The sequence below is a fragment of the Panthera tigris genome, chromosome X (genome assembly GCF_018350195.1).
Source record: "Panthera tigris isolate Pti1 chromosome X, P.tigris_Pti1_mat1.1, whole genome shotgun sequence".
Taxonomy (NCBI): domain Eukaryota; kingdom Metazoa; phylum Chordata; class Mammalia; order Carnivora; family Felidae; genus Panthera; species Panthera tigris.
The window spans coordinates 56,395,282-56,421,840 of record NC_056677.1 but is presented as its reverse complement, the minus strand read 5'-3'; the positions used below and the strand labels follow the sequence as shown (position 1 = coordinate 56,421,840).

Genomic DNA, 26,559 nt, shown 5'->3' with positions numbered 1-26,559 from the left:
ACAACAGCGGTGACAGTGGGCATCCCTGTCGTGTTCCTGATCTCAGGGAAAAAGCTCTCAGTTTTTCCCCGTTGAGGATGATGTTAGCTGTGGGCTTTTCATAAATGGCCTTTATGATCTTTAAGTATGTTCCTTCTATCCCGACTTTCTCAAGGGTTTTTATTAAGAAAGGGTGCTGGATTTTGTCAAAGGCCTTTTCTGCATCGATTGACAGGATCATATGGTTCTTCTCTTTTTTTTTGTTAATGTGATGTATCACGTTGATCGATTTGCGAATGTTGAACCAGCCCTGCATCCCAGGAATGAATCCCACTTGATCATGGTGAATAATTCTTTTTATATGCTGTTGAATTCGATTTGCTAGTATCTTATTAAGAATTTTTGCATCCATATTCATCAGGGATATTGGCCTGTAGTTCTCTTTTTTTACTGGGTCTCTGTCTGGTTTAGGAATCAAAGTAATACTGGCTTCATAGAATGAGTCTGGAAGTTTTCCTTCCCTTTCTATTTCTTGGAATAGCTTGAGAAGGATAGGTATTATCTCTGCCCTAAACGTCTGGTAGAACTCCCCTGGGAAGCCATCTGGTCCTGGACTCTTATTTGTTGGGAGATTTTTGATAACCGATTCAATTTCTTCGCTGGTTATGGGTCTGTTCAAGCTTTCTATTTCCTCCTGATTGAGTTTTGGAAGAGTGTGGGTGTTTAGAAATTTGTCCATTTCTTCCAGGTTGTCCAATTTGTTGGCATATAATTTTTCATAGTATTCCCTGATAATTGTTTGTATCTCTGAGGGATTGGTTGTAATCATTCCATTTTCATTCATGATTTTATCTATTTGGGTCATCTCCCTTTTCTTTTTGAGAAGCCTGGCTAGAGGTTTGTCAATTTTGTTTATTTTTTCAAAAACCCAACTCTTGGTTTCGTTGATCTGCTCTACCGTTTTTTTAGATTCTATATTGTTTATTTCTGCTCTGATCTTTATTATTTCTCTTCTTCTGCTGGGTTTAGGCTGCCTTTGCTGTTCTGCTTCTATTTCCTTTAGGTGTGCTGTTAGATTTTGTATTTGGGATTTTTCTTGTTTCTTGAGATAGGCCTGGATTGCAATGTATTTTCCTCTCAGGACTGCCTTCGCTGCATCCCAAAGCGTTTGGATTGTTGTATTTTCATTTTCGTTTGTTTCCATTTATGTTTTAATTTCTTCTCTAATTGCCTGGTTGACCCACTCATTCGTTAGTAGGGTGTTCTTTAAGCTCCATGCTTTTGGAGGTTTTCCAGACTTTTTCCTGTGGTTGATTTCAAGCTTCATAGCATTGTGGTCTGAAAGTATGCATGGTATAATTTCAATTCTTGTAAACTTATGAAGGGCTGTTTTGTGACCCAGTATATGATCTATCTTGGAGAATGTTCCATGTGCACTCGAGAAGAAAGTATATTCTGTTGCTTTGGGGTGCAGAGTTCTAAATATATCTGTCAAGTCCATCTGATCCAATGTATCATTCAGGGCCCTTGTTTCTTTATTGACTGTGTGTCTAGATGATCTATCCATTTCTGTAAGTGGGGTGTTAAAGTCCCCTGCAATGACCACATTCTTATCAATAAGGTTGCTTATGTTTATGAGTAATTGTTTTATATATCTGGGGGCTCGGGTATTTGGCGCATAGACATTTATAATAGTTAGCTCTTCCTGGTGGATAGACCCTGTGATTATTATATAATGTCCTTCTTCATCTCTTGTTACAGCCTTTAATTTAAAGTCTAGTTTGTCTGATATAAGTATGGCTACTCCAGCTTTCTTTTGGCTTCCAGGAGCATGATAAATAGTTCTCCATCCCCTCACTCTCAATCTAAAGGTGTCCTCAGATCTAAAATGAGTCTCTTGTAGACAGCAAATAGATGGGTCTTGTTTTTTTATCCATTCTGATACCCTATGTCTTTTAGTTGGCGCATTTAATCCATTTACATTCAGTGTTATTATAGAAAGATATGGGTTTAGAGTCATTGTGATGTCTGTATGTTTTATGCTTGTAGTAATGTCTCTGGTACTTTGTCTCACAGGATCCCCCTTAGGATCTCTTGTAGGGCTGGTTTCGTGGTGACAAATTCCTTCAGTTTTTGTTTGTTTGGGAAGACCTTTATCTCTCCTTCTATTCTAAATGACAGACTTGCTGGATAAAGGATTCTCGGCTGCAGATTTTTTCTGTTTAGCACACTGAAGATATCGTGCCAAGCCTTTCTGGCCTGCCAAGTTTCAAAGGGGAGATCAGTCACGAGTCTTATAGGTCTCCCTTTATATGTGAGGGCACGTTTATCCCTTGCTGCTTTCAGAATTCTCTCTTTATCCTTGTATTTTGCCAGTTTCACTATGATATGTCGTGCAGAAGATCGATTCAAGTTACGTCTGAAGGGAGTTCTCTGTGCCTCTTGGATTTCAATGCCTTTTTCCTTCCCCAGTTCAGGGAAGTTCTCAGCTATAATTTGTTCAAGTACCCCTTCAGCACCTTTCCCTCTCTCTTCCTCCTCTGGGATACCAATTATGCGTATATTATTTTTTTTTTTAGTGTATCACTTAGTTCTCTAATTTTCCCCTCATACTCCTGGATTTTTTTATCTCTCTTTCTTTCAGCTTCCTCTTTCTCCATAACTTTATCTTCTAGTTCACCTATTCTCTCCTCTGCCTCTTCAAGCCGAGCCGTCGTGGTTTCCATTTTGTTTTGCATTTTGTTTAAAGCGTTTTTCAACTCCTCGTGACTGTTCCTTAGTCCCTCGATCTTTGTGGCAAGAGATTCTCTGCTGTCCTGTATACTGTTTTCAAGCCCAGCGATTAATTTTATGACTATTATTCTAAATTCACTTTCTGTTATATTATTTAAATCCTTTTTGATCAGTTCATTAGCTGTTGTTATTTCCTGGAGATTCTTCTGAGGGGAATTCTTCCGTTTGGTCATTTTGGAGAGTCCCTTGCGTGGTGAGGACCTGCAGTGCACTTCCCCTGTGCCTCTTCCGTGGGCCTCTAGTCTGCGCTTGACTCCGGAGACTCCCTTCTGCTAATCCTCTGGCGGTTTTCTGGGTTCTTTAGGCAGGTGTAGGTGGAATCTAAGTGATCGGCAGGACGCGCTGTGAGCCCCGCGTCCTCCTACGCCGCCATCTTCCGGAACCCCCCGACATATTCTTTCAAGTACACACAGAGCATCTATAAAAACTGACTACAGTCACCATTAATAACAAATACTTTAAATCATAGAGATGTTCTTTAACCACAGCGGAATTAAGCTAAAAATAAATAACAAAAAAGATAACTAGAAAATTATCATCTTTGGAAATCAATACATACACTTAAAATGACTAATAAACCACAATGGAAAACAGAAAATATTATTTGTATTGAATGATAAAACTATAGCATATCAAAATCAAAACTTATGTAACATGCTAAAACTGTGCTTAGAGGGAAATTTATACTCTGCACATTTTAATAAATTTTTTAATGTTTATTTATTTTTGATAGAAAAAAGGAGACACAGCATGAGCAGGGTAGGGGCAGGGGGAGAAACACAGAATCCAAAGAGAGCTCCAGGCTCTGAGCCATCAGCAGAAAGCCAAGCCCCATGTGGGACTCGAACTCAGACTCATCAGCTGTGAGATCATGAGCTGACACCCAACCTACTGAGCCACCCAGGCACCCCTAAAATGAACATTTTATTTTATGCTATTAATATATATTTTTTTTGAGAGACAGAGCGCCAGCAGGGGAGAGACAGAGAGGGGGAGACAGAATCTAAAGCAGGCTCCAGGCTCTCAGCTGTTAGCACAGAGCCCTATGCATGGCTCAAACTCATGAAGGGCAGATCATGACCAGAGTGGAAGTCAATCAATTGACTGAGACACCCAGGTGCCCCTAAAATGCACATTTTAAAAAAGAATGATTTAAGCATCTTCTCAAGAAACTAGATATTTTTAGGGTGTGCCTGGGTGGTTCAGTCAGTTAGGCATCGAACTCTTGATTCCGGCTCAGGTCATGATCTCTGGTAGTGAAATCAAGCCCTGCCTGGGGCTTCAAGCTGGGTGGAGTCTGTTGAAGACTCTCTGTCTCCCTCTAGCTCTGCCCCTCCCTCACTCTTGAGCTTGCATGGGTGCATGCGCTCACTCTCAAAAAAAGCAGAAAGTAGATATATTTTTAAAAATTGTTTTAAGTTTACTTATTTATTTCAAGACAGAGCAAGCAGGGGAAGGGGAGAGGGGGAGAGGGGGAGAGACAGAGAGACAGAGAGAGACAGAGAGAATATCCCAGGCAGGCTTCGCACTGTCAGCACAGAGCCCAATGCAGGGCTTGAACTCACGAACTATGAAATCATGACCTGTGCTGAAAGCAAGAGCTGGAGGCTTAACTGACTGAGCCACCCAGGTGCCCCCAGATGTTTTTTTAAATCACCAAATTAAAGCCAACAAAAGTAGAAATATGAAAATTTAAAAGATATTAGCAGAAATTAATGAAATAGAAAACACTCCATAGTGTAGATCAACTAATAAAATTGACAAATCTCTGGTAAAACCACCAAGAAAACTGCATGCTAATAAAACTGAAATGAAAAGGGGAAAAACTACAGATCATACAGATTAGAATTCAATGATTTAAACACATTATAGTACACAAACTGCTAATACACATAACAACTATTGTGAATCTCAAGGGCATTATACTAAGTGAAAAAAAGGCAATCTCAAATATATACTGTATGATTCCATTTATACATTTATTCAATCAATTTATACATCATCAGAAAAACACAAATCAAAACTATAATAAGATTATCACCTCACATCTGGCAGAATGGCTAAAATTAACACAGGAAACAACAGGTGTTGGTGAGGATGTGGAGAAAAAGGAACACTCTCACACTGTTGGTGGATATGCAAACTGGTATAGCCACTGTGGAAAACAGTATGGAGGTTCCTCAAAAGTTAAAATAGAACTATCCTATGATCCAGCAATAGTAAGTATTTACCCAAAGAATACAAAAATACTGGGGCACCTGGGTGGCTCAGTTGGTTAAGCATCCAACTCTTGATTTCGGCTCAGGTCATGATCCCAGGGTTGTGGGATTGAGCCCTGCATTAGGCTCTGTGCTGACAGCATGGAGCCTGCTTGGGATTCTATCTGCCCCCCTCTCTCTGCCCCTCCCCAACTCATGCACTCTCTCTCTCTCTCAAAATAAATAAACTTTAAAAAATACAAAAATACTGATTTGAAGGGATACATGCACCCCGACATTTATAGCACCATTATCAACTATAGCCAAATTATGGAAAGTGCCCAAATGTCCATTGACTAATAAATGGACAAAGAAGAGGTGGTGTGTGTATATATATATATATATATATATATATATATATATATATATATACATACACGCACACACACACACAATGGAATATTAGTCATAAATTTAAAAAATGAAATCTTGCTATTTGCAATGATGTGGATGGAGCTAGAGAGTATTATGGTAAGTGAAATTAAGTCAGTCAAAGGAAGACAAACACCATATGATTTCACTCACATGTGGAATTTAAGAAACAAAATAAACGAACATGGGGGGGAAACGGAAAACCAAGAAACAGACCCTTAACTATAGAGAACTGAGGGTTGCTGGAAGGGAGGTGGGGGGGGGAATGGGTTAAACAGGTGATGGGGATTAATGAGTGCACTTGTGATGAGCACTAGGTGTTGTATGTAAGTGTTGAATCACTAAATTCTACACCTGAATCTAATATTACACTGTGTTAACTAATGGAATTTAAATGAAAGCTTTTAAAAAGGTTGTATTTTTTATTATTTTATTTATTTTTTTGAGAGAGAGAGATATGGAGAGGGTGCAGGTGAGCAAAGGACAGAGAGACAGAGAGAGAGAGAGAGAGAGAGAGACAGAGAGAGAGACAGAGAGAGAGACAGAGAGAGAGACAGAGAGAGAGAGAGAAAGCGGGTTCACCCGAACCGGGGCTAGAACTCACCCGATGTGAAACTGGAACTCGCAAACCGTGAGATCATGACCTAAGCCAAAGTCAGATGCTTAATGACTGAGCCACCCAGGCGCCCTTAAAAAAATTTTTTTTAAACATTAATTTAAAACAAAGTTTTTAAAAGAGGCAATAATAACCACAAGAAGGAAAGATTTCTTACACATTAGGATAATTATATTTTAAAAAATAGAAAATAAGTGTTAGTGAGAATGTAAAGAAATTGGAATTCTTGTGCATTACCAGTAATATAAAATGATGCAGTCACTGTGGGAAACAATTTAGCAGTTCTTAATTCAACAGAACTACCATATAATCCAGCAATTCCACACAAAAGAATTAAAAGCAGAGACTACAACAGATACTTGTACATCAATATTCAAAGCAACATTATTCACACTAGCCAAAAAGTACAAATAACCCAGTGTCCATCACAAATGAATTGATAAAATATGGTACACACACACACACAAATATTATTCATCCATAAAAAGAGTACAATTCTGATATTATGTGACAACATCAAAATAATCCTGAAAACCTTATGTGAAGTGAAATAAGACCAAAATAAAATAAATACTGTATGATTTTGCTTATATGAGGTACCTAGAATAGGTAAATTCAAAAGGAAAAAAGTAGAATAAAGGTTACCAGGGGCTGGGGAAAAGGGAATAGGGAATTATTATTTAATGGGCACAGAGTTCCTGTTTGGGAGGATGAAAGAGTTCCGAAAATAGTGGTAATGGGTACACAATGTTGTGAATGGACTTCATGCCACTGACCTACACAGTTGAAAATGGTTATAATAAATTTTATGTTATGTATTTTACCACAATTAAACAACAGATGGTGAGGATATTACAAAATTCTTCATGTGAATAAATTTAAATTTTTTACTGAAGTAAACAAATTCTTAGAACATAAAAATTACTAGGGACACCTGGGTGGCTCAGTTGGTTAAGTGTCCTGTTCTTGATTTTTGCTCAGGTCATGATTTCACGGTTTATAAGATCAAGCCCCACGTACGGCTCTGCACTGACAGAACAGACCCTGCTTGGGGTTCTCTCTCTCTCTCTCTCTCTCTCTCTCTCTCTCTGGCCCTCCCCCACTCATTCATTTTCTGTCTCTCTCAAAATAAACATTTTTAAAAACTTATTTAAACTGACACAAGTAAAAAGAAGATATCTGTAAACCTTATACCTATTGAGTTATCAAATCTACAGTTTAAAATCTCCCCTCTTTTGGGGTGCCTGGGTGGCTCAGTCGGTTGAGCGTCAGGTTCAGCTCAGGTCATGACCTCACTGTTCATGAGTTGGGGGGGGGAGGCGTGTGCTGACAGCTCAGAGCCTAGAGCCTCCTTAGGATTCTGTGTCTTCTTCTCTCTGACCCTCCCCAGCTCATATCTGTCTCTCTCAAAAAAATGAATAAACATTAAAAAATAATAATAGGGGCGCCTGGGTGGCTCAGTCGGTTAAGCGTCCGACTTCGGCTCAGGTCACGATCTCGCGGTCCGCGGGTTCGAGCCCCGCGTCGGGCTCTGGGCTGATGGCTCAGAGCCTGGAGCCTGCTTCCGATTCTGTGTTTCCCTCTCTCTCTGCCCCTCCCCCATTCATGCTGTGTCTCTCTCTGTCTGAAAAATAAATAAAACGTTAAAAAAAATTTAAAAAAAAATAATAATAAACAAATAAAATATCCCCTCTTCTCCCTCCCAAAATTCCAGGCCCAAATGTTTCACCAATTTACCAAACATTTAAGGAAGAAATATTACTAATATTACATAAACTCTTACAGACAAAAAATTTAAAAAACACTTCCAAATAATTTAAAAAAATTTTTTTAATGTTTATCTATTTTTGAGAGAGACAGAACATGTGTGGGGGAGGGGAAGAGAGAGAGAAAGAGAAGGGGGGGGGGAGACACAGAATCTGAAACAGGCTCCAGGCTCTGAGCTATCAGCACAGAGCCTGAACACAGGGCTCAAACTCAGGAATGGTGAGATCACAACCTAAGCTCAAGTGGGATGCCTAACCAACTGAGTCACTCAGGGGCCCCACTTCCAACTAATTTTATAAGAACATTATAACTTTATCCAAACCTGATACAAAAGGAAAATTACATGCTAATCTCACTCATGTATATAGAGGGAAAGACCCTCAGTGATATATTAACAAACCAAATCTAGCAATATATAAAATGAATAATCATTGTGACAAAGTGTTTATTCCACAAGTGGAAGGTTAGTTTAATACTACATTAACTGAATAAAGGAAAAAAATCATATGATTATCTCAATAGATGCAGGAAAGCCATTGATATAATGATATATCCATTTATGATTTTAAAAAATCTTAGTAAACCAGGACTAAAACAGAACTTTAAATTTATAAAGGCTATCTTTAGAAAAAGAACTACAATAATCATCATACCTAAAGATGTTAAAAGCTTTTCCCTCTGAGATTGGGAATAGGGTAAGGATGCCTACAATCACTAATTCTATTTGACATTGTTCTGAAGGCTTAAGCTAGTACAATAAAGAAAAAAATTTAAAGTACAAATATTGGAAAAGAAACAATAAAAAAATGAAACCTGTCTTTTGTCATAAAATTTGATAGTGTATGTAGAATATCCAAAAGAATCCACAGAAAATTTATTAGGATTAATAAATGCGTTCAGCAAGATGTTGGACACCAAACAATATATAAAAATATGTTTCTGAGCATCAGCCAGAAGCAATTTAAAAATGAGATTTTAAGATAATGTGGTCCCAGGTTGTTTTTCCTGTGAAGCAGACTGGAAGACATAGATTACTACACAGGACTTTTAATTCCTAATTTTTGCAGGGTTCAACATATGGGCAAGAGAAAGGAAAAAAGAAATCCCCAAAAGGCTCTAGCCAAAACCATAGGGAGCTCTGGAGCTAATACAGTCCTTCAAAGTATTCTGGATTTAGTGGGAAGGGGCAAGCCTTTCCACCTCCTAACTGATCAGTAACTGGATATGGGATACCCTGAAAGGAGGCATCTCTATGGGTGAGACAGTTTTCTTCAACCAGGACAAATTCAAAAAGGGCCTGTCAGTTGAGATCTGTCTTCTAGCAGCACTCTCAGCAGTTGAGGAATAAGTCTTCCATTTCTGAATGGGGACTTTGGTGACAGATCATGGCATTAACTGCAGATATCGTTTAAAATAGCTTCAAAAAATATCAAATACCTTACAATAAATCTAATGATAGGGGTATAAGAGTTCTACACAGAACTATAAAATATTCTGAATATCCAGTTTTCCCAACACTATTTGTTGAAGAGACTATCCTTTCCCCATGGTGTATTCATGGCACCCTTCCCAAAGATTACTTGACTATATATACATGGATTTATTTCTAGGATCTCTATTCTGTTCAACTGGCCTATATACCTGTGTTTAGGCCAATTATCCTACTTTTTAAAAATTTTAATTCCAGTATAGTTAACATACAATGTTATTTAAGTTTCAGGTGTACAACATAGTGATTCAAAAATTTTATACTTACCATAAGTGTATTATTGATCTCCTTCACTTAATTTACTCATCTACCCCCCCCTCCCCCCGCATCTCCCTTCTGGTAATGTCTTGGGATGTCTGGGTGGCTCAGTTGGTTAAGCACCGACTCTTGATTTAGGCTCAGGTCATGATCTCACAGTTTGTAGGATCAACCCCCATGTCAGGTTCTGCGCTTACAGCCCAGAGCCAGCTTGGGATTCTTCTCCTCCCTCTTTCTCCCCCCCTCCCCCATTTGCACATATGCATTCTCATTCTCTCTCTCTCCCTCTCCTTGTCTCTCAAAATAAATAAAGATTTAAAGAAAGAGTCTGTTTTTGCTTTATCTTTTTTTCTCTGTTCATTTGTTTCTTAAATTCCACACACAAGTGAAATCATTTGCAATGACAAGGATGGAGCTAAAGAGTATCACACTAAGTGAAATAAGTCAGAGAAAGACAAATACCATATGATTTTTCTATTATTTTATGTTTAGTCTATATCTGTGTCCTTGAACCTAAAGAGAGTTTCTGGTGGAAAGCATGATTGGGTCTTGCTTTTATCCATTGAGCCACTATACGACTTCGATTGGAAGAGATTTTTGCCTATTTACATTTGAAGTAATTTTTGATAGTGAAGGATTTACCATTGCTATTTTGTTAGTTGTTATTTGTTAGTCTTGAGATTCTTTTATTTCCCCTTTTGCTCTCTTCCTTTGTATTTTATTGTTTTTTGTATTGATATTCTTTGATTTATTTCTTTTGTGTGTGTGTAACTTCTATAGGTATTTTTTCATGGTTACCTTGGGGCTTACATAAAATATTAAGTCTATTTTAGCCTGATAACTTAAGTTCAATTGCATATAAAAACTCTACACTCAAACTTATTTCACATACATAATTTATTATTTTTGTCACATTCTACATCTATTCATATTGTGTATCTTTTAACATATTTTAGAGTTATTTTCAATACTTCTACCATTTAACTTTTATACTAGAAATAAAAGTAATTTATCCTCTTCCATTCAGTAATACAGTATTCTGTATGGATCTATATATTTACTTTCACCAATAAGTTTCATACTTTCTCATGCTATCACATAGCTCTTTGGTGTCCTTTCATTTCAAGTTAATACAACTCCCTGTAGCATTTCATGTAAGTCAGGTCTAGCTAGTGATGATGAATTTCCTCAGCTTTTGTTTGTCTAAGAATGTCTGTATCTGTTCTTATTTTTTAAGAAAAGTTTTGACAGGTATTGTATTCTTAGTTGGCAGTTTTCTGCTCTTCAGCACTTTGAATATATTATCCCACTCCCTTGTGGTCTGCAAAATTTCTGCTGAAAAGTTTGCTGATGTTCTTAAGGGGAGTTCCTTTGTACATGGTAAGTTGGTTTTCTTTTGAGGCTTTCAAAATTTTGTTTTTGACTTTTGACAATTTGACTATAATGTGCCTTGGTGTGGATTTTCTGGGTTTATTTACTTAGTATTCTTTGGGCTTCTTGAATTTGGTCATCCATTTCCTTCTCCACATTTGGAAAGTTTTCAGCCATTATTCCTTTGACTAAGCTTTTGGTCTTTTCTCTCTCTCTACGCCTTTTGGGACTCCCCTAATGCCAATAATGGTCTACTTGATGGTATCACTTAAGTCCCATATGCTTTTTCAGTATTTTTCTTTTCTTTTTTTTTCTTTTTGTTCCATGGACTGAATTATTTCCAAAGACCAATCTTATTTCACTGATCCTTTATTCTGCTTTATCTAATCTGCTGTTGAATCCTGCTCATGAATTTTTCAGTTTAATTATTTGGTTCTTTAGCTCCATGACTTTTGTTTGGTTCTTTTTAATATTTTCTATCTCTTTGTTAGAATTTTCATTTTATGCACTGTTCTCTTGATCTTAGTGAACATCTTTATAAGCGTTATTTTGAATTCTTTGTCAAGTAAATCTCATAACTGTTTCATTAGGGTCAGTATCTGAACATATATTCCTTTGTGTGGAACATCTTTGCCAATTTTTCATTTTCATTGACTCTCTGTGTTGGTGTCAAAATATTACAGAAAGCAATCATCTCTCCCAATCTCCATGGACTGGTCTTGTACAGAAGACCTTCACCAAGCAGCCCAATCAGAGATTCGGGGGCTTCTATCAATTCTTTCCCTCCTTAAAGAGAAGCAAGCAGCTGTGTCTTTGTCTATTTACTCTGTACAGAATGCATTTGCCAGTCCAAAGTGCCATCTCCATTCTCCCTCAGATAGCTAGACAAAGCCAGATCCATCAGAGATCCAAGACTGGCAAGACAGATGCCAGTTCTTTGGGCAGCCCTGGAGAAGTTCTGGCACTGAATCCCATATCAACTCTTCCACCCCCAGGAGTAAGGTGAAAGTTGACATGTTTCATCTACCCACTCTGTGCTGAGCAGGGTGGGAGGATCTATGGTATCTATCAGTCCTAGCCATCATTTCTGTTCTCCTCCAGGAGACTAGACTGTGCCAGAACCCTAAGCTCCTAGACTGACAAGTCAGATGCCAGTTCTTTGGGAAACCCTGGAGAAGTTGGAGCACCAGATGCAAAAATAAACTTTCTTCCCCAGGGAAATATTGAGAGCTGGGATTTTTTGTCTTCTTGCTCTGTGCTCAGCAGGAGGGATGATCCATGATATCTACCAGCCCATGACACTGTCTGTTTTCTCTGAGGCACGCCCCTCAGAGTTTCAAGATTGGCAAGACAGAAGCCAGTCCTCAGAAAACTTGGGAGTGCTGGACAAGTGAACCAACCTCTTCCCTCCACTGGGAGATGCTGAAGCTAGGGGGTTTCTTCCTTATCATATGGTATTGAGCTGGTGGCAGATACTCTGGCAAGAGGGTGTCCCAAATCTCCCTGTTGGCTTCAGGGAATCTAGTTTCATGTTCACCCCAAATATAGGAGCCTTTCAATTAGTCCCTGAATTTCTCACAAAGGGAATTTTTTCTTGAATCATTACTAAATTAGTGTGTTGGCAGGGAGAACGGCTCAGGACTTCCTAATCTACCATCTTGCTGACATCATCCCCTTTAAAATTATTCTCTTTTTGTGGAATATGATGAGCTGGTTCTAAAATATATAGAAAAATGCCAAGGGCCAAGAACATCCAAGATATTTTTAAAGAAGAGGAACAAGGTGGAAGGACTTGCTTTACCAGATATCAAGAGCTTATTATAAAGTCCAGTAATTAAGACTATAGTATTGTTACAATGACAAATAGACTAACAGAACAGAACAGTTCAGAAACAATTCTCACACATATGCAGACAATTTACGACAAAGGTGATACTGTAAACAAGCAAAGAAAAAGACATTCCTTATAAATAAATGGCCTGGGTCAGTTGAAAAGATAAAGCTTGGCCCCTATATCTCATCATACACATAAATCAATTCCAGATGGACTGTAGATCTAAATGTGAATGGCAAAATACATAAAGCACCTAGAAGATAACATGAAAAAAATACCTACATGATCTCAAGGTAGGAAAATACTATTTAAATGAAACACAAAAAACATTAATCATAAAAGAAAATACTGAAAAACTAGACACATGAAAATTTAAAACGTCTGTTCCTCAAAGAATACTGAAGAGATGTGGGAAGGGTTTGCAATATAAAAGGTGCAAAAACGGTCCATAGCCAGAGTATATAAAGAATTCCTACAAATCTATAGGAAAAGGACAAACAACCTGATTTTTAAAAATGCACAAAATACTTGTAGAGACACTTCACAGAAGAAGTTATCCAAATAGATAATAAACCTTTGAAAAAGAGTACAACTTCATTAGTCTTCTGAGAAATGTCAATTAAAATTACAATGAGATAGTATTACAAACCCATCTGCCAGAATGGCTATAATTTAAAATTTTTTTAATGTTTATTTTTTGAGAGAGAGAGAGACAAAGAGAGACAGAGGGTGAGCAGGGGAGGGGCAGAGAGAGAGGGAGACACAGAATTCAAAGCAGGCTCCAGGCTCTGAGATGTCAGCACAGAGCCTGACGTGGGACTTGAGCTCATGGACTGTGAGATTGGGTTTCTGGAGACTTTTATCAGCTGTTAGGTTTTTCTTGAGAAGTGACCGTCAGAATTTCCTATATGATTATGGATCCAAATCCACTTTTTGTTCTTTTACATAGAAAAGATAATGGTTTTGTTTTGTCATTATTTTCAACACCCTTACTGATGCTGCCCACCATATTACTCACTTTGGGGACCACAATCACAACTGGGGCAACTTCTTCACAAAATGATCAATAATGATTTTTATTTTTATTTTTATTTTACTCTAACAATCATATTGTGTACTGTCTAACTCAGAAAATGAGATGTACCTAGATCTTCATATCATCTCCTGTGAGTAGCCAGATAAATCTACAGGTATTCCTTGACTACTCCAGCTAAAGGAGAGAGTTATGATTCTAAAAGGTCTGAAGCGACCCTCTCACTTTTTATCATTAGCAACGTCTCCACTGGGGAGGCTTTTCTAACAATTCCGTTGGAGAATTTTGCTGATCTCTCTGTTATGTATCCCAACTGCCCTAATTTCCTTCTGTATCTTGTTTTAAAAGTTTTTTTTAATGTTTATTTATTTATTTTTGAGAGAGAATGAGCAGGGGAGAGGAGCAGAGGGAAAGACAAAGAGAATCCCAAGCAGGCTCTGCACTGTCAGCACAGAGCGCAATGCCGGGCTCTATCCCACGAACCCGTGAGATCATGACCTGAGCCAAAATCAAGAGTCAGAGGCTTAACCGACTGAGCCACCCAGGTGCCCCTCTTGTTTTAAAAGTTTTTAAATTGAGGGATACAAGCAAACCTCCTCAGTGATCTCTAGATCCCTTTCTTGAGTCATAACTGAGCCTATCATCTCATAAAGATGAATAGGTGTGCATGACCTTATACAATGAAGTGCCTCTGTTTTGCCCACTTGGTCTTTCTGTAATTTATTCTCATCAGTTTGTCTTTACTCCTTGCAAATAAGCTGGTGAGAAACCTGAACGTTCTGCCCATTAAAGGGTGTATATTTTTATCTTTCTTCCTCTCCATGTAAGAGTTTCTGTAAGAGCAGCTGTTTGTGTTGAAAAACTAAAATATAAAAATATGACCTACGTGGCCAAATCCCACAAGGCTGTTTACTTCCTTGTTTATGAATCAGAATGTCAGCACAACTTAGAATCTTGACTGTCAGCAGATATTGCAATTAAATGTCCCTGCAAAGCCAGCAGAGGGTGCACCAGGGTACTAGCAATTTTACCCAAGATGTAGCAGTATCAGTTTAACTCTAATAGCCAATCAACTTTTTGCCTTTTTGGGGGGGAGAGGTGGGTATACTAAAACTAACATCCTCAAAAGAAACATAATTTGAATCTGGGCTAAAATTTCTTTAAATTATACTTCAATTCTCCTGAAAGTAAAGTTTAAGAAGAGTAAGGAATACATGTTAAATTTAGTTTGACCAAAATATAGGTGGAGTAAAAGAAAATGATATAAATCTGAGCTCTGTACATGGCAAGAATGGTACTATGGAGCTCCACCCCGCTTTCCTCAAAAAGGCTCCAGGAATTATATGCTACAGGGGAACAGGCACTGTACTGGGAGTCAAGAAACCAACCTCCCTTTTACCAGTGACCAGAGTTGTATGACCTTGGACAAATCACTGCCTCCCACCCCCTGCAGGGCGTATGTGCTATTCAAGGGGATCAAACAAAATGGACTTATATAGCCCCTCACAATTCTACAAATCTCTGACTCCAATTGATGCCAGCAAATGTAAAGAGCCAGTATGCTTGTTGCTACTGCTCAAAAAAGATTAAAACAGAAATAAAGGACAGAAAATAGGGATCTGTATTTAAACCTAGACAGAACTATTTGAAGTGCCATGTGAAGGACAAGGTGACTAAATGCCATTATAGATCTGTAAGAGTCCCACACTATCACAGAAGCCCTAGAGCACAGCTGTCCTGCTAATCCTCAATATATAAACATAGGTCTGTCCATCCTAAATACTAAAAGGCTTTGGCTACCATTTGACTAAGGAAAGGAAGTTCAATTCCTTTATCTTTTCACAGAATATCAATGTTCAGCTGCTAAGTATTTCCACTGGGCGCTGTGGGGGCGGGGGATGGATAAAGGAAGCCAGAATCCTAGTTAATTATCATTTAGCTACAGTGTTTAAAGTTTCAAGTATGAGAAACATGTCTATTGATTCTCTTCTTTGATAAACTGTTATATAAGTTGGAGTGTGCTAGCAAGACATTTTTAGGTTCAGGGTAACTTTATAATACACAATGTAGAATATATGGCCCATCCTAACATTACAGTTTTATCATGAATGTGATGCCAGCTTTGGATGCATGGTCAAAATACCACAAATAATAGCACAAATAATGTTTACAGAGTATGACAATGATGTGGTAGTAAATATAGAAACCCTGGGTCCCTCACTTCAAGAAACTCATTTGCACAACTTGCCCTCTGTCCCAAAATAAATTCACTGTTATTCTCTAACCACCTCAAAAGGATTCTTGGATCCTTACTTCTTTTAAATTTCACATGACAAAATATGGCAGTGAGGAGAAAACTTATTTTAAATGCACTACATTTACTTGCATTAAGAGCTGAAAATGTAGAAGACAAACACCAAAGCTAATAGTTAGCTAACAAGGGCGCAAACACCATAAAGATTGCAAAACAAACAAAACAGTAACTGGTCTTGAAAGATTACTCCTGAGTAATTATTCCAATCAATAGACTCCTGTTCTCAAACTAGCAGTGGTTAACAGCCTTCACACTCACCCTACCTAACCCCCCAAAAAGTCAGAACCGGCATGCAAAGGGTGAGTTTTATTTCCATAGATTTTTAAAATTGCTGTTCAGAAGTTGTCTAGCAAGATGGCATAGTTCTACCAGAATTCCACAGGGGCGCTGATCCTCACTAGAACACGGAGGACAATCAGTCTCAAATTGCAGGTAAGTGTGAACAAGCCCAAGTTCTGGTCAGCGCACAAGGACCCGCACTGAAAATGCGATTAAAAGTTATTTCAACTGTGGAGCAGTTATTACAGCTGTTTACAGCTCCAACTCCAAAGGAGAGCCTGCTAGTGCTGGCATCAGCTCTGGACACGAAAAAACAAGCACCGCGGGCAGAAAATCTCACCAGGAGCAGAGGGGCCGTTAGTCCGCCAGAGGGGCAGCGCCCGCACCTCCGCGGCCGGGAGAGCCGCCAACTTTCCCCGCGGCAGCCCATGGCTGGGGGCGGCGGGCGCCAGCCAGGGCTCCCAAGTCCAGGGGTCCTAAGAGTCTGGGTGAGCTAGACCCGGACCCAGGACAGCCTACCCCGGGGCGACCTCTCCCCTGCTCGCCTGCCCCCTCCCCAGTCCGGCCCTACAACTTGGCTGGAGGTGGCAGAGTCCTCCTCAGGGCCCTGTGGAGGAGGGCCCCCGCCCTGAGCACAAGGGGAGGGGGCCTCCGCCGCCGCCGCCCCTACTAGGTGACTCACCTGGTGCTCGTCCTGGGAGTGTGGGGGGAGTGTGGTTTCGCCCGGTTCCAGAGGCTGCTGTGGTGGTGGCTGCCTGAAGTGGCGGGTGATGGGACCATCAGGGTCGAGGCCACTGGGGCTGCTCAGGGTGCCAGAGGTACCAGGGGTGCCGGAGCCAAGGCGGGACTCGGCTCCCCGTTCCCGCCGCAACTCGGAGCGCAACTCCAGGTAGCAGCACAATGTCAGCAGGTGGAGGGCCAGCGAGAGGCCAAAGAAACCCAGGAAGAGCCGGCAGCTGTTCCCTTCGCCCGCCCGGGCAGGGGCCCCGCGACAGCCGCAGCCCTGGCTTCCCCGTTCCCGCGGCGCTGCCATGGGCAGAGGTTCCCTGCGCTCTACCTCGGGGTAGCCCATGGCCTCCGGAGACACCCACTCTCTGAGGCCCAGGAGCCGCGGCGTCTTCCTCAGCCGTTCAGGACCCCTGACAGGCGGCTACCGCCCTGCCATCGGCTGGAGGCTGTAGGGACCCGTTCCAGTGCAACGGAGGCTGGGCGGGACCGAGCTGGGAGCTGCCGCATGTGCAGCTCCACTCCGAGGGGTGGGAAAGGGAGGAGGAGGGGCGGGAGAGGGGCGGCTCGGCCCGCGGGGAGAATGAGGGAGGAGGCCGAGGCCAACCCCGCCCCATCTCCCAAGCGGCTGCCCACACGCCCAACCACCGACCCGCCAAGCCTTGGCGCCCCGCCCCCTGCCATTCCACCCAGGGCCTCCAGCCACGGGGCGGGGCCTGGGGGCGTGTGGGTTCGCCTCAGCCGGACGGCCCCACCCAGCTCTTCCCGCTTGCGCCTGTTTCAGTTGGTGACCAACGCTGTCGTTCATCCCTGGACTCCGCCCCAATTTAACCCTACAGCGCCTGTATGGGTGGGGGGAGGGTGGGCAGGAGAAAGGAAAGAGGGGGAGGCTGAGAAGAATTGGGGCACCTTGGAAAGAAAGTACAGCAAAGAAAAGGAGGCAGAAACTAGAATTAATAGAAATGTTTGCAATTAACTGCAGTTGTTAATAACATCATCCAGCACTTATCTGTTGCTTTCAATCTTCAAAGCGTTTAACAGACGTTTAACTAATTAAAACAGTTCTGGGTTTGGAATGAAACCATGCCTGCTGTGTTTGCAATCCGGTGGCGCGCCAAAAGAAAAGGAGACCCAGGAGCCTGGGAGCCAAAAGGAATGAGGTTGGGGTGGGACTAAGGCAGCCCCACTCCTAGAGTGAGCCTGGGGCCTCTTTCTAAGTGTCCAAGAAGTCTACCTGTGCCAGGTGGAACTGAAATGACTTTGTCCCACGCAGGTTCAAACAGTCCCCTAAGATTTCTTGACACATTAATTAATTCAACAAATATGTATTGGTCCCTTTACAATGTAGAAAGTACTGCATGAGATAATCCACAGCCAATGGAGTTTCTCTTCTGCCTCAGCAACAGGACTTTTGAGTGGAGAATATGTGCCTTCAATGAGCAAATGGGGAAATTGAGGGCCAGATGAGGTGGATTTTTACAACGGTGGTCCACAGAATGACCAGGCAATATTGGCATCTCTATTTGCAGACAACTGTTCTGGCCTCTCCATTCCTCCCCTCCTTTCCCTGGAGTAGTCCCTGGGGGAAGTTCAACAAGTCAGCCAAATGTTCCAGATGTACATGGCTGCAACTGCAGCATCTTCAACAGCTGAACCAATAAGAAAAGGGTTCAGAGCAACCCCCCCCCCAAAAAAAGGCAAATGTCAGAACAATAGACCCTGAAATGAAGGATGGAAAGGATTAGTTCAGTCAATATCTACAAGAGTTACTAGTCTATTATAGAGAGCTAAATGACCATAGCAGGGGAAATATGTATGCTTCTTGATCACTAGGTACTCCTATTCCCATGTTATGAACAATTAGCAGTTTATTGATTTGTCAAGGGTAGGCCTCAGATCTTGGCTGATGGGAAAGAAGAAAAATAAGGAGATATAGAAAAGAAGACAAGAGAAGAGAAACAATGAAACAAAAGCAAAACATATAATGGAAAGGTCTGTCCAGAAAGCACAGAGTTCATAAACCTTAAATATATTGGCCACAGCCAAGTTTTCTTCCAGACACTTTGTGAATGATCTCAGTGCTTCAGAAAGATCTATTTGCCCCCTCATTGGCCCTTATTCATGAAGTATAAAGTTTGCAAAGAATATCACCATGAGATGATAAGAAGAAAATTAAAAAGGGCACTTAATAACTAAGCTAATCTCAAGTCCTGCTTGTTCTGTCTAGGGATTCTAGATGCGAGGGGAACTACTGGGCTGATTTACCTTAATTATCATAGCCTAGGAGTATTAGAAAGAATGTTACACTAGGAGTCTGTAGACCTGACCCTGCCACTGGATTTCTGGGTCACTCTGAGCAAGTCACTGGGCTTTTTGGCCAGCGACTTTTTGGCCAGAAACATTAGTTTCTCCAATGGTAAATAGAGGAGTTTGGACTTTAACAACTATAACATTGCGTTTTATCTGTGTTATCACTGGCTATGTTAATTTGGTTGTATACACAGTTCAAAAAGGCTGCCCCTTGTTTCCCTAAAGTGAAAAGGAAACAAATAGCAGCCATCTCCTGGTAGTGGTGCTCAGGAGCCTTACTGGTCTCAGCTTACCCTCTTCTACCAGGCTTTTAACAGCCTGACCAAGACCCTGGGTTGCACCATTACCCTCAGAAGACCTGCAAGTTACATTTGACCTAGAACCTCACTTTGGTTCCCCAGAGTAAGAACATATGTTTTCATATGCAGTAGATATGTTGAAATAAAGCAATGTGGTGAAGAATGTACGTGGTTATTCTGTAAAAATGTTTTGAGGGGTGCCTGAGTGGCTCAGCTGGTTAAGCATCTGACTTTGGCTCAGGTCAGGATCTCCATAGCTCAGGTCATGATCTCACAGTTTGTGAGCTCAAGCCCCACATCAGGCTCTGCACTGACAGTGAGGAGCCTGCTTTGGATTCTCTGTCTCTGTCTGTCTCTCTCATTGCCCCTCCTGGGCTCATGCTCTCTCAAAAATAAATAAATAAACATTTTTTAAAAAGGTGTTTTGAAGTGTTACCTCAGTTAGCTTCTATGTTTCTGTAAATACCCTGTCCCCTATAGCACAGGTCTCAAAATGACAACCTACTGGCCACACCCAGCAAACAGATGTGTTGTGTTTGGTGCAGTGTTGGCTAAAACTTTGAATTAAAAAAATTAATTGCCACCATTTAGAAATCAGGAGATTTCACATGAAAAAAATCCAGATCTCCTGCTTTTCTTTCTCTAAAAAAACCCAAAAAACCTGCTAACACTGGATCCACATTCCAATATGGCTACAGTCAGTTAGAACTAACCCCTTGAAACAAGTGGGAACAGTCAAGTTCCACACAGTCATCCCTACCTCCTTCATCTAGTCTCCATTACTGCCCTTGTCACCCATTTGCCTTACCTGTCTGGGCTCATGTATTCCAGGAGACAAAGTATCAGCTCCTTATCATGACCCATAATCTGCCTTTCCAACCTCATCTCCCACCATCCTACAAGGAACCCGTATTCCCACAAAATTAAATTCATTGGCATTTCTCATACATCTGTGTCTTTGCACAAACTGATTTATTTTTAAATGTTATTTAATGTTTATTTCTGAAAGAGAGAGAGACAGAGAGACAGAGAGAAAGAGAGAGCATGATTGGGGGTAGGGCATAGAGAGAGAGGCAGACACAGAATCCAAAGCAGGCTCCAGGCTCTGAGCTGTCAGCACAGAGCCTGATGTGGGACTCAAACCCACGAACTGTGAAATCATGACCTGAACCGAAGTTGGATGCTTAACTGACTGAGCCACCCAGGCTCCCCTGCACAAGCTGACTTGCCTGGAATGCTCCCACCTTGGGCAGCTGATAACTTCCTCAAGAATGAAATCATGTGTTTCCTTTGGTACAGACCCACAACTCATTCCAAATAGATTTTTCATTATGCTTTCACTGTACCCTGAGCATATCTCAATGATATCACTTACCACATTGTGTTTTTCTTTTTTTCACATGTTTTCTCAGCACTGAACTATTAGCTCTCTGATGGTAAGAACCACATCCTTTCCATGTTGGTAGTCCCAGTAACTAGTGTGGCACCTACCACATAGTAGGCACCAGTATTGTTTGTCAAATTAATGGTGCATGAAGTCTCCTATGGTAACCTACATTGCCTAGAATTCCAAAAAGGGAAGTGGGCCAAGGGATGCCTGCCAGTACCACTTATGAAGCACCTACTGTGTGCAAAGCTGTATACCACATCATAAAAAGATATAAAGGAAATCAAACCAAATGACAACTGTGCAATTATCCTCTTGTTTGGACTGCTATTGTACTTGTGAATAATCTAGAAAAGTTAATGACCCATAAATCCAAATATAGTTGGTTTGTAGTACTTCACTGACTTTTTGTCCCATCAAGTTTACCTTCCTAATGTTGTTTAGGCCTAATATTAAAATAATATGAGTTCAGCTCAAGTCATGACCTCACAGTTTGTGGGTTCCAGCCCCATGTTGGGCTGTGTGCTGTCAGCTTAGAGCCCGGAGCCTGCTTCAGATTCTGTGTCTCCCTCTCTCTCTGCCCCTCCCCTGCTTGTGCTCAGTCTCTCTCTCTCTCTCTCAAATATAAATAAACATTAAAAAAATTTAATAATATTAGTTGACAATACCTGAATAATAAATTTTCAGAACAAGTTGACAACCTCTGGTGGAATATGATAAGGAGCTGGCCAAGGACTGGTTTTACTTTTTTTTTTTAATGTTTATTTATTTTTGAGAGAGAGAGAAAAAGTGTAACAGGGGAGGGGCAGAGAGGGGGGGGGACAGAGGATGCAAAGCAGGCTCCACGATGACAGTAGAGAGCCAGATGTGGGGCTCAAACTCCGAGAACCAAAGGTCATGACCCAAGCCAAAGTTGGCCACTTTTACTGAGTCACCCGGGCACCCTGCAGGGGCTGGTTTTAAATACCTCTTAGCTCTGGTTAATATACAGAACAAATCATTGACAAAGAAATCAGAGTTGACTCTCTGACCCACTTGGTGATAAGCAGATAGGTAGTTGTGGGGGAACATGAGCTTAGGATTTGATTCCTGGTTTAAATCTCAGCATATTCACTTACCAGCTGTGTGGATTAGGCAGATAATTTTTGCCTGTCTTGCAGATCCCCACTTTTCTCATCTGTAAAATGGAGATGACAACATATGTTTTGTGATATAACTGTGCTTGAATGGGATGCTATATATCAAAGTGTCTGGCACATAATAAAAGCACAGTAAATGTTAGTCCTTGCTATCTAAGAGACTTCCACCAAATGGAGATGAGAGGAAAACTATATAACAGTACTCAAGAACACATAAAAATGCATCTACATTCTTTGCCCTTTCCAAATGCCTGCCCCCTTCTTTTTGCATTCTTAAAGTTAAGATAGGACCCTTATGTTCCCATCACCCTCTCCTGGACTCTTGATTCATGTATCATATATCCAACTTCCTCCTCTCCATTTCCACTTGGATGTCTAATAGACATCTTAAACTCAACATAACCAAACCCAAAACTTTTCTCCCCCAAATTGTGCTTTTCCCTTGGTCTTTTAAATCTCAGCAAATGGCAAGTCCAACCTCCCATGTTTCAAGACAAACACTGAAGTTATCTTTGAATCCTCTATTTTTTGAACACGTCACATCCAATCTGTCAGCAAATGCTGTTAGTTCTGCCTTCAAAATATACCTAGGGGGTACCTGGCTGACTCAGTTGGTAGAGCATGTGACTCTTAATCTCGGGGTTGTGAGTTGAGCCCCACAGTGGAGGTAGAGGTTACTTAAACAACAACAAAAAGAAAATATACCTAGAACCTGACCATTTGTCACTATCTCCCCATCACCACCCTAATCCAAGATCTCTCACTGGATTACTACTTTAGCTGTCTTCTGGGTCTCTACGCTTTTTGCTTTTGTCCTTGCCACCCCATACTATATTCTCTACCCTGTAGTCACAGGATTTTTGTTAAAATTTTAAGTCAGAGCCTATTAATCCTCTGCTCCAAATCCTCCAATGGCTCCCCCATCTTCTTCAGAGTCCTTGCCATGGCCCTACATGATGTGATTTACAGCCACCTCCCGGGGTCCTCTCCTACTACTATTGTCCTTGCACTCTGCCCCAGACACCTCTTTGTTGTTCCTTGAACTTGCAAAGCATGCTCCCACTTACAGGTCTTTTTACTTGTCCTTCCCTCTGCCTGGAATGCTATTCTTTCTCCCAGATAGCTACATGGCTTCTCCCTTACTTCTTCCAGGTCTTTTCTTAGATGTCACCTTATCAGAGAACCTTTCCTTGACCAATTTCCCATCACTCTCTGCCCCCTTCCTTTGCTATGTTTTCCTTCTTAGCACTTATCACCACCTGACATATTATATATGCATTTGCTTATTGTGTGACTCCCCTGAAGCCACAGCTAGAATATCAGTTCCATGAGGGCAGACTCTATTTTTGTTTACTGCTTTATCTATCAGGCCAAGGGCAGTACCCAACGCATAACAGAATCTCAATAAATGTTTGTTGATAGATTAACTTTCTCCCCTACCAGAGTAAGGGAAAGGAGAAAAGAAGACTGGTCAGATGTGTTACTGCTTGGCAAGGACTTTTCTTTCAGCATAGTAAAGTAAGAAGAACATTTCTCTCATTGTACATGAGGCAACTTCCCCCAGAGAAAAACATGTCACAGGCCACACAACTAATTAGAGGAGGGGGTAAAGAAGGAAAGGAACATTGGTTGAATGTTTATCTCCTATGTGCTAGCCTTTCTCACTAACTTCTGTGGCACGTCAGTATTATGAACATTTCATAGATGAAGAAACTGAGGCATTTAACAGAAAGGTTAGATGACTGGCCCAAATTCATGTAGCAGCTAAGTGGTAGAGTCTCAATTCGAAATCCAGGTCTAATTGGCTCAGAAATGCCATACTCTTCTTCTCTAACTAATCTCCCAGCTACTGACAGATAGGTCTAGACACACAGAGACTGTGTGTGGCACAGTCTCCTGGAGTGGCAGCTGGAAGTCAGAGTTTCTTCTCCCACCAGCCTGGCTGCTGCTGACACCATCCTTTTGCCCCAACTCTAAGGCCACTGTGTATACTATGATTAGATGAATGTGCTTAAATCTGGGCCCATCAAATCATTCTTCTGTACAGTAACCCTTAATAACTTCTCATTGACTACTTGATAGTAACCTAACTTCTTATCCTGACATCCAAGGCTCTCCAATCTGTCCCTAAACTACCATTTCATCCACATTGTTGCTAGGCCTTGACAAAATTTGGCCTCTGCATAACTGTAGCTCCCATTGTCCAAGAACAAAAGTTTATATTCCTGTCTTTTTACCTTTTGCTGACATTATTCCCCTTCCTCCTTCCAATATCCTGCCACTTCCCCTTTGCCTATTTAAAATCACCAAGTTCTTCAAAGCCCAACTCAAATTTCCCCTCCTGATCCTACCTGCCCACAGTGCTGTCAACCAGGACACTTTGCCAATACAGCTCTGGCACTCAGAACATGCCACTCACAATTACTGATCCTTCTCCCATTCTGTCTGAATGTCTCATTTCTCACATTATAGCCAATGCTCTTCAAAGGGTGGGAACTTGTTGCCCCCACAGGGTGTACCTCAAGTAGGTGCTTACCAGATCTTTGTTACAGATAGAAACTCTGCAGAGATGAATTTTAAGCAGGGGTTTGAAGGCAGAAGGGTTTGATGGAGAGAAGATGACTGTTATAGATGGAAAGCAAAGTAAAACAGAACGCTGAGCACGTTTCATAATGAAAAAATTGTAAAATACACACAAAAGAAGGGGAAGAGCAGAAGACCTCTAATTTGCTGGAAGAAATGACTGCACCCATGGCAGACATAGAAATGTTTGCAGAAACCAATGAATCAATGATAAGGAGATGAAAAATCCTTGCAAGGGAGCAAGATGGTACAACATTAACATGGAATATTCATTTTTTGCAATAGAGTCTTTGGCTACTCATGGGTGGCTGAGCATATGGGGAGGCTCTCACTTCATGAGAGGAATTTTTCATTCAAAAATAGAAAACCTTGTTGCTGGCAGGAAGTCATTTGTATTCATCTCCTGCAATGTGTGTCAGTGTCACCATTCAGGCCACCAAGTAGCCTAGAAACAGGCTGCATATTCCACAGAGCTATTGCTACACGTTACATCAGGATTGCAGTAAGATCGCAGATTTAGTTTTTGGCAGAGTGAGGCTTTAAGAGAATCTTTGGCACTGAGTGTCTTTATAGGTTTTCACATCCTCCAAACAACTATGTGTGGTACATAGAGTGGCCATTTGCCTTCATTTAAAAGAGGGAGGAAACTGAGGCCCAGAGAGATAAGATGACTTGTCCAAGGTCACCTCATCAGGATACCTGACTCAGTCTAGAGTTCTTTTTCATACTAAACTGGCATATTTGTCCATCACACTTATGTTTGCTAGTTGATCTGGCCAAAGAGTTTATTGACTGTGCTCATAATATGCATTTCCTCTCCTTGAGAATTAGGGAGCAGATTAAGGGATCTGAGCCTGAGAGATCAGGCACCTTTAGGATACAATATTGGCTCTGCGATAAGCAACCTGAGACAGAACTTGGAATACTTTAGAGTTTATAATAAGTTTCCTAATCTTGCACCAGCTTCCTCCACCCACTAGGTTATATTGAAGGAGTACTGTTGAATTCGAGTGGTTCAAGTATTATATTCATTCAACAAATATTCATAGAGTGCCTGCTATATGCCAGATACCATTCCAAATGCTGGGGATACACCAATGGACAAAAAAGAATACAATTTATAATTAAGAAGTAAGAACTCTTGTTTTTCACAAGTATAATTTAATAGCAAAATGCCTTTAAATGGCCTTATCCCTCCTCCCACTATACCTCTGAGCTGGGCCAGACTCACAGGCACACTCCTAGGATTTGGGAAGTGCCATATCCCAACAGTTTCAGGATCTCTAAACACTGAACAAAAGGTACAAATTATCCCAATTCAAAAGCTTTTCTCTAAATAACTCAGGGAAACTAGCAAATGCAGTTCTGGTTTAAGAAATGCTAAGTAAACTGCCTATTAGAATTTAAACACCTGTCCTGGGGCACCTGGATGGCTCAGTTAGTTAAGCCTCTGACTCTTGATTTCAGCTCAGGTCATGATCTCACCATCCTGGGATCAAGCCCTGTGTTGGGCTTTGTGTTGACAGCATGGGGCCTCCTTGGGATTCTGTCTCTCCCTCTCTTTCTGGCCCCTTCCCTGCTTGCACATGCATGTGTGCACACACACGCACACTCTCTCTCAAAAAAAAATAAACTTAAAACAAACACCCCTCTTATCTGCTTAGCACTTGTTGAGTAAAAGCTCAGGAAAGGAATTTACAGAGTAGCTGTTTGGCTCCTGGAAGGATGGGAAACATGGAAGCCTAGGTCTAA

The 26,559-nt window shown here is 41.0% G+C and overlaps 1 protein-coding gene across 5 annotated transcripts in view; it reads right to left on the bottom strand.

Moving 5' to 3' along the window:
* The window catches only part of EDA (ectodysplasin A), a 416,255-nt gene extending 398,651 nt beyond the window's left edge, over positions 1-17,604 (bottom strand). For all 5 annotated transcript variants that reach the window (XR_006213420.1, XM_042974367.1, XM_042974368.1 and 2 more), the window contains exon 1: positions 17,046-17,604. Coding sequence is in view for 4 of the 5 variants with exons in the window: in XM_042974367.1 (XP_042830301.1) it covers positions 17,046-17,435 (390 nt within the window). In the remaining variant the exon portion in view is untranslated. The remainder of the gene's footprint in view (positions 1-17,045) is intronic.
* Positions 17,605-26,559: the final 8,955 nt, after the last annotated feature.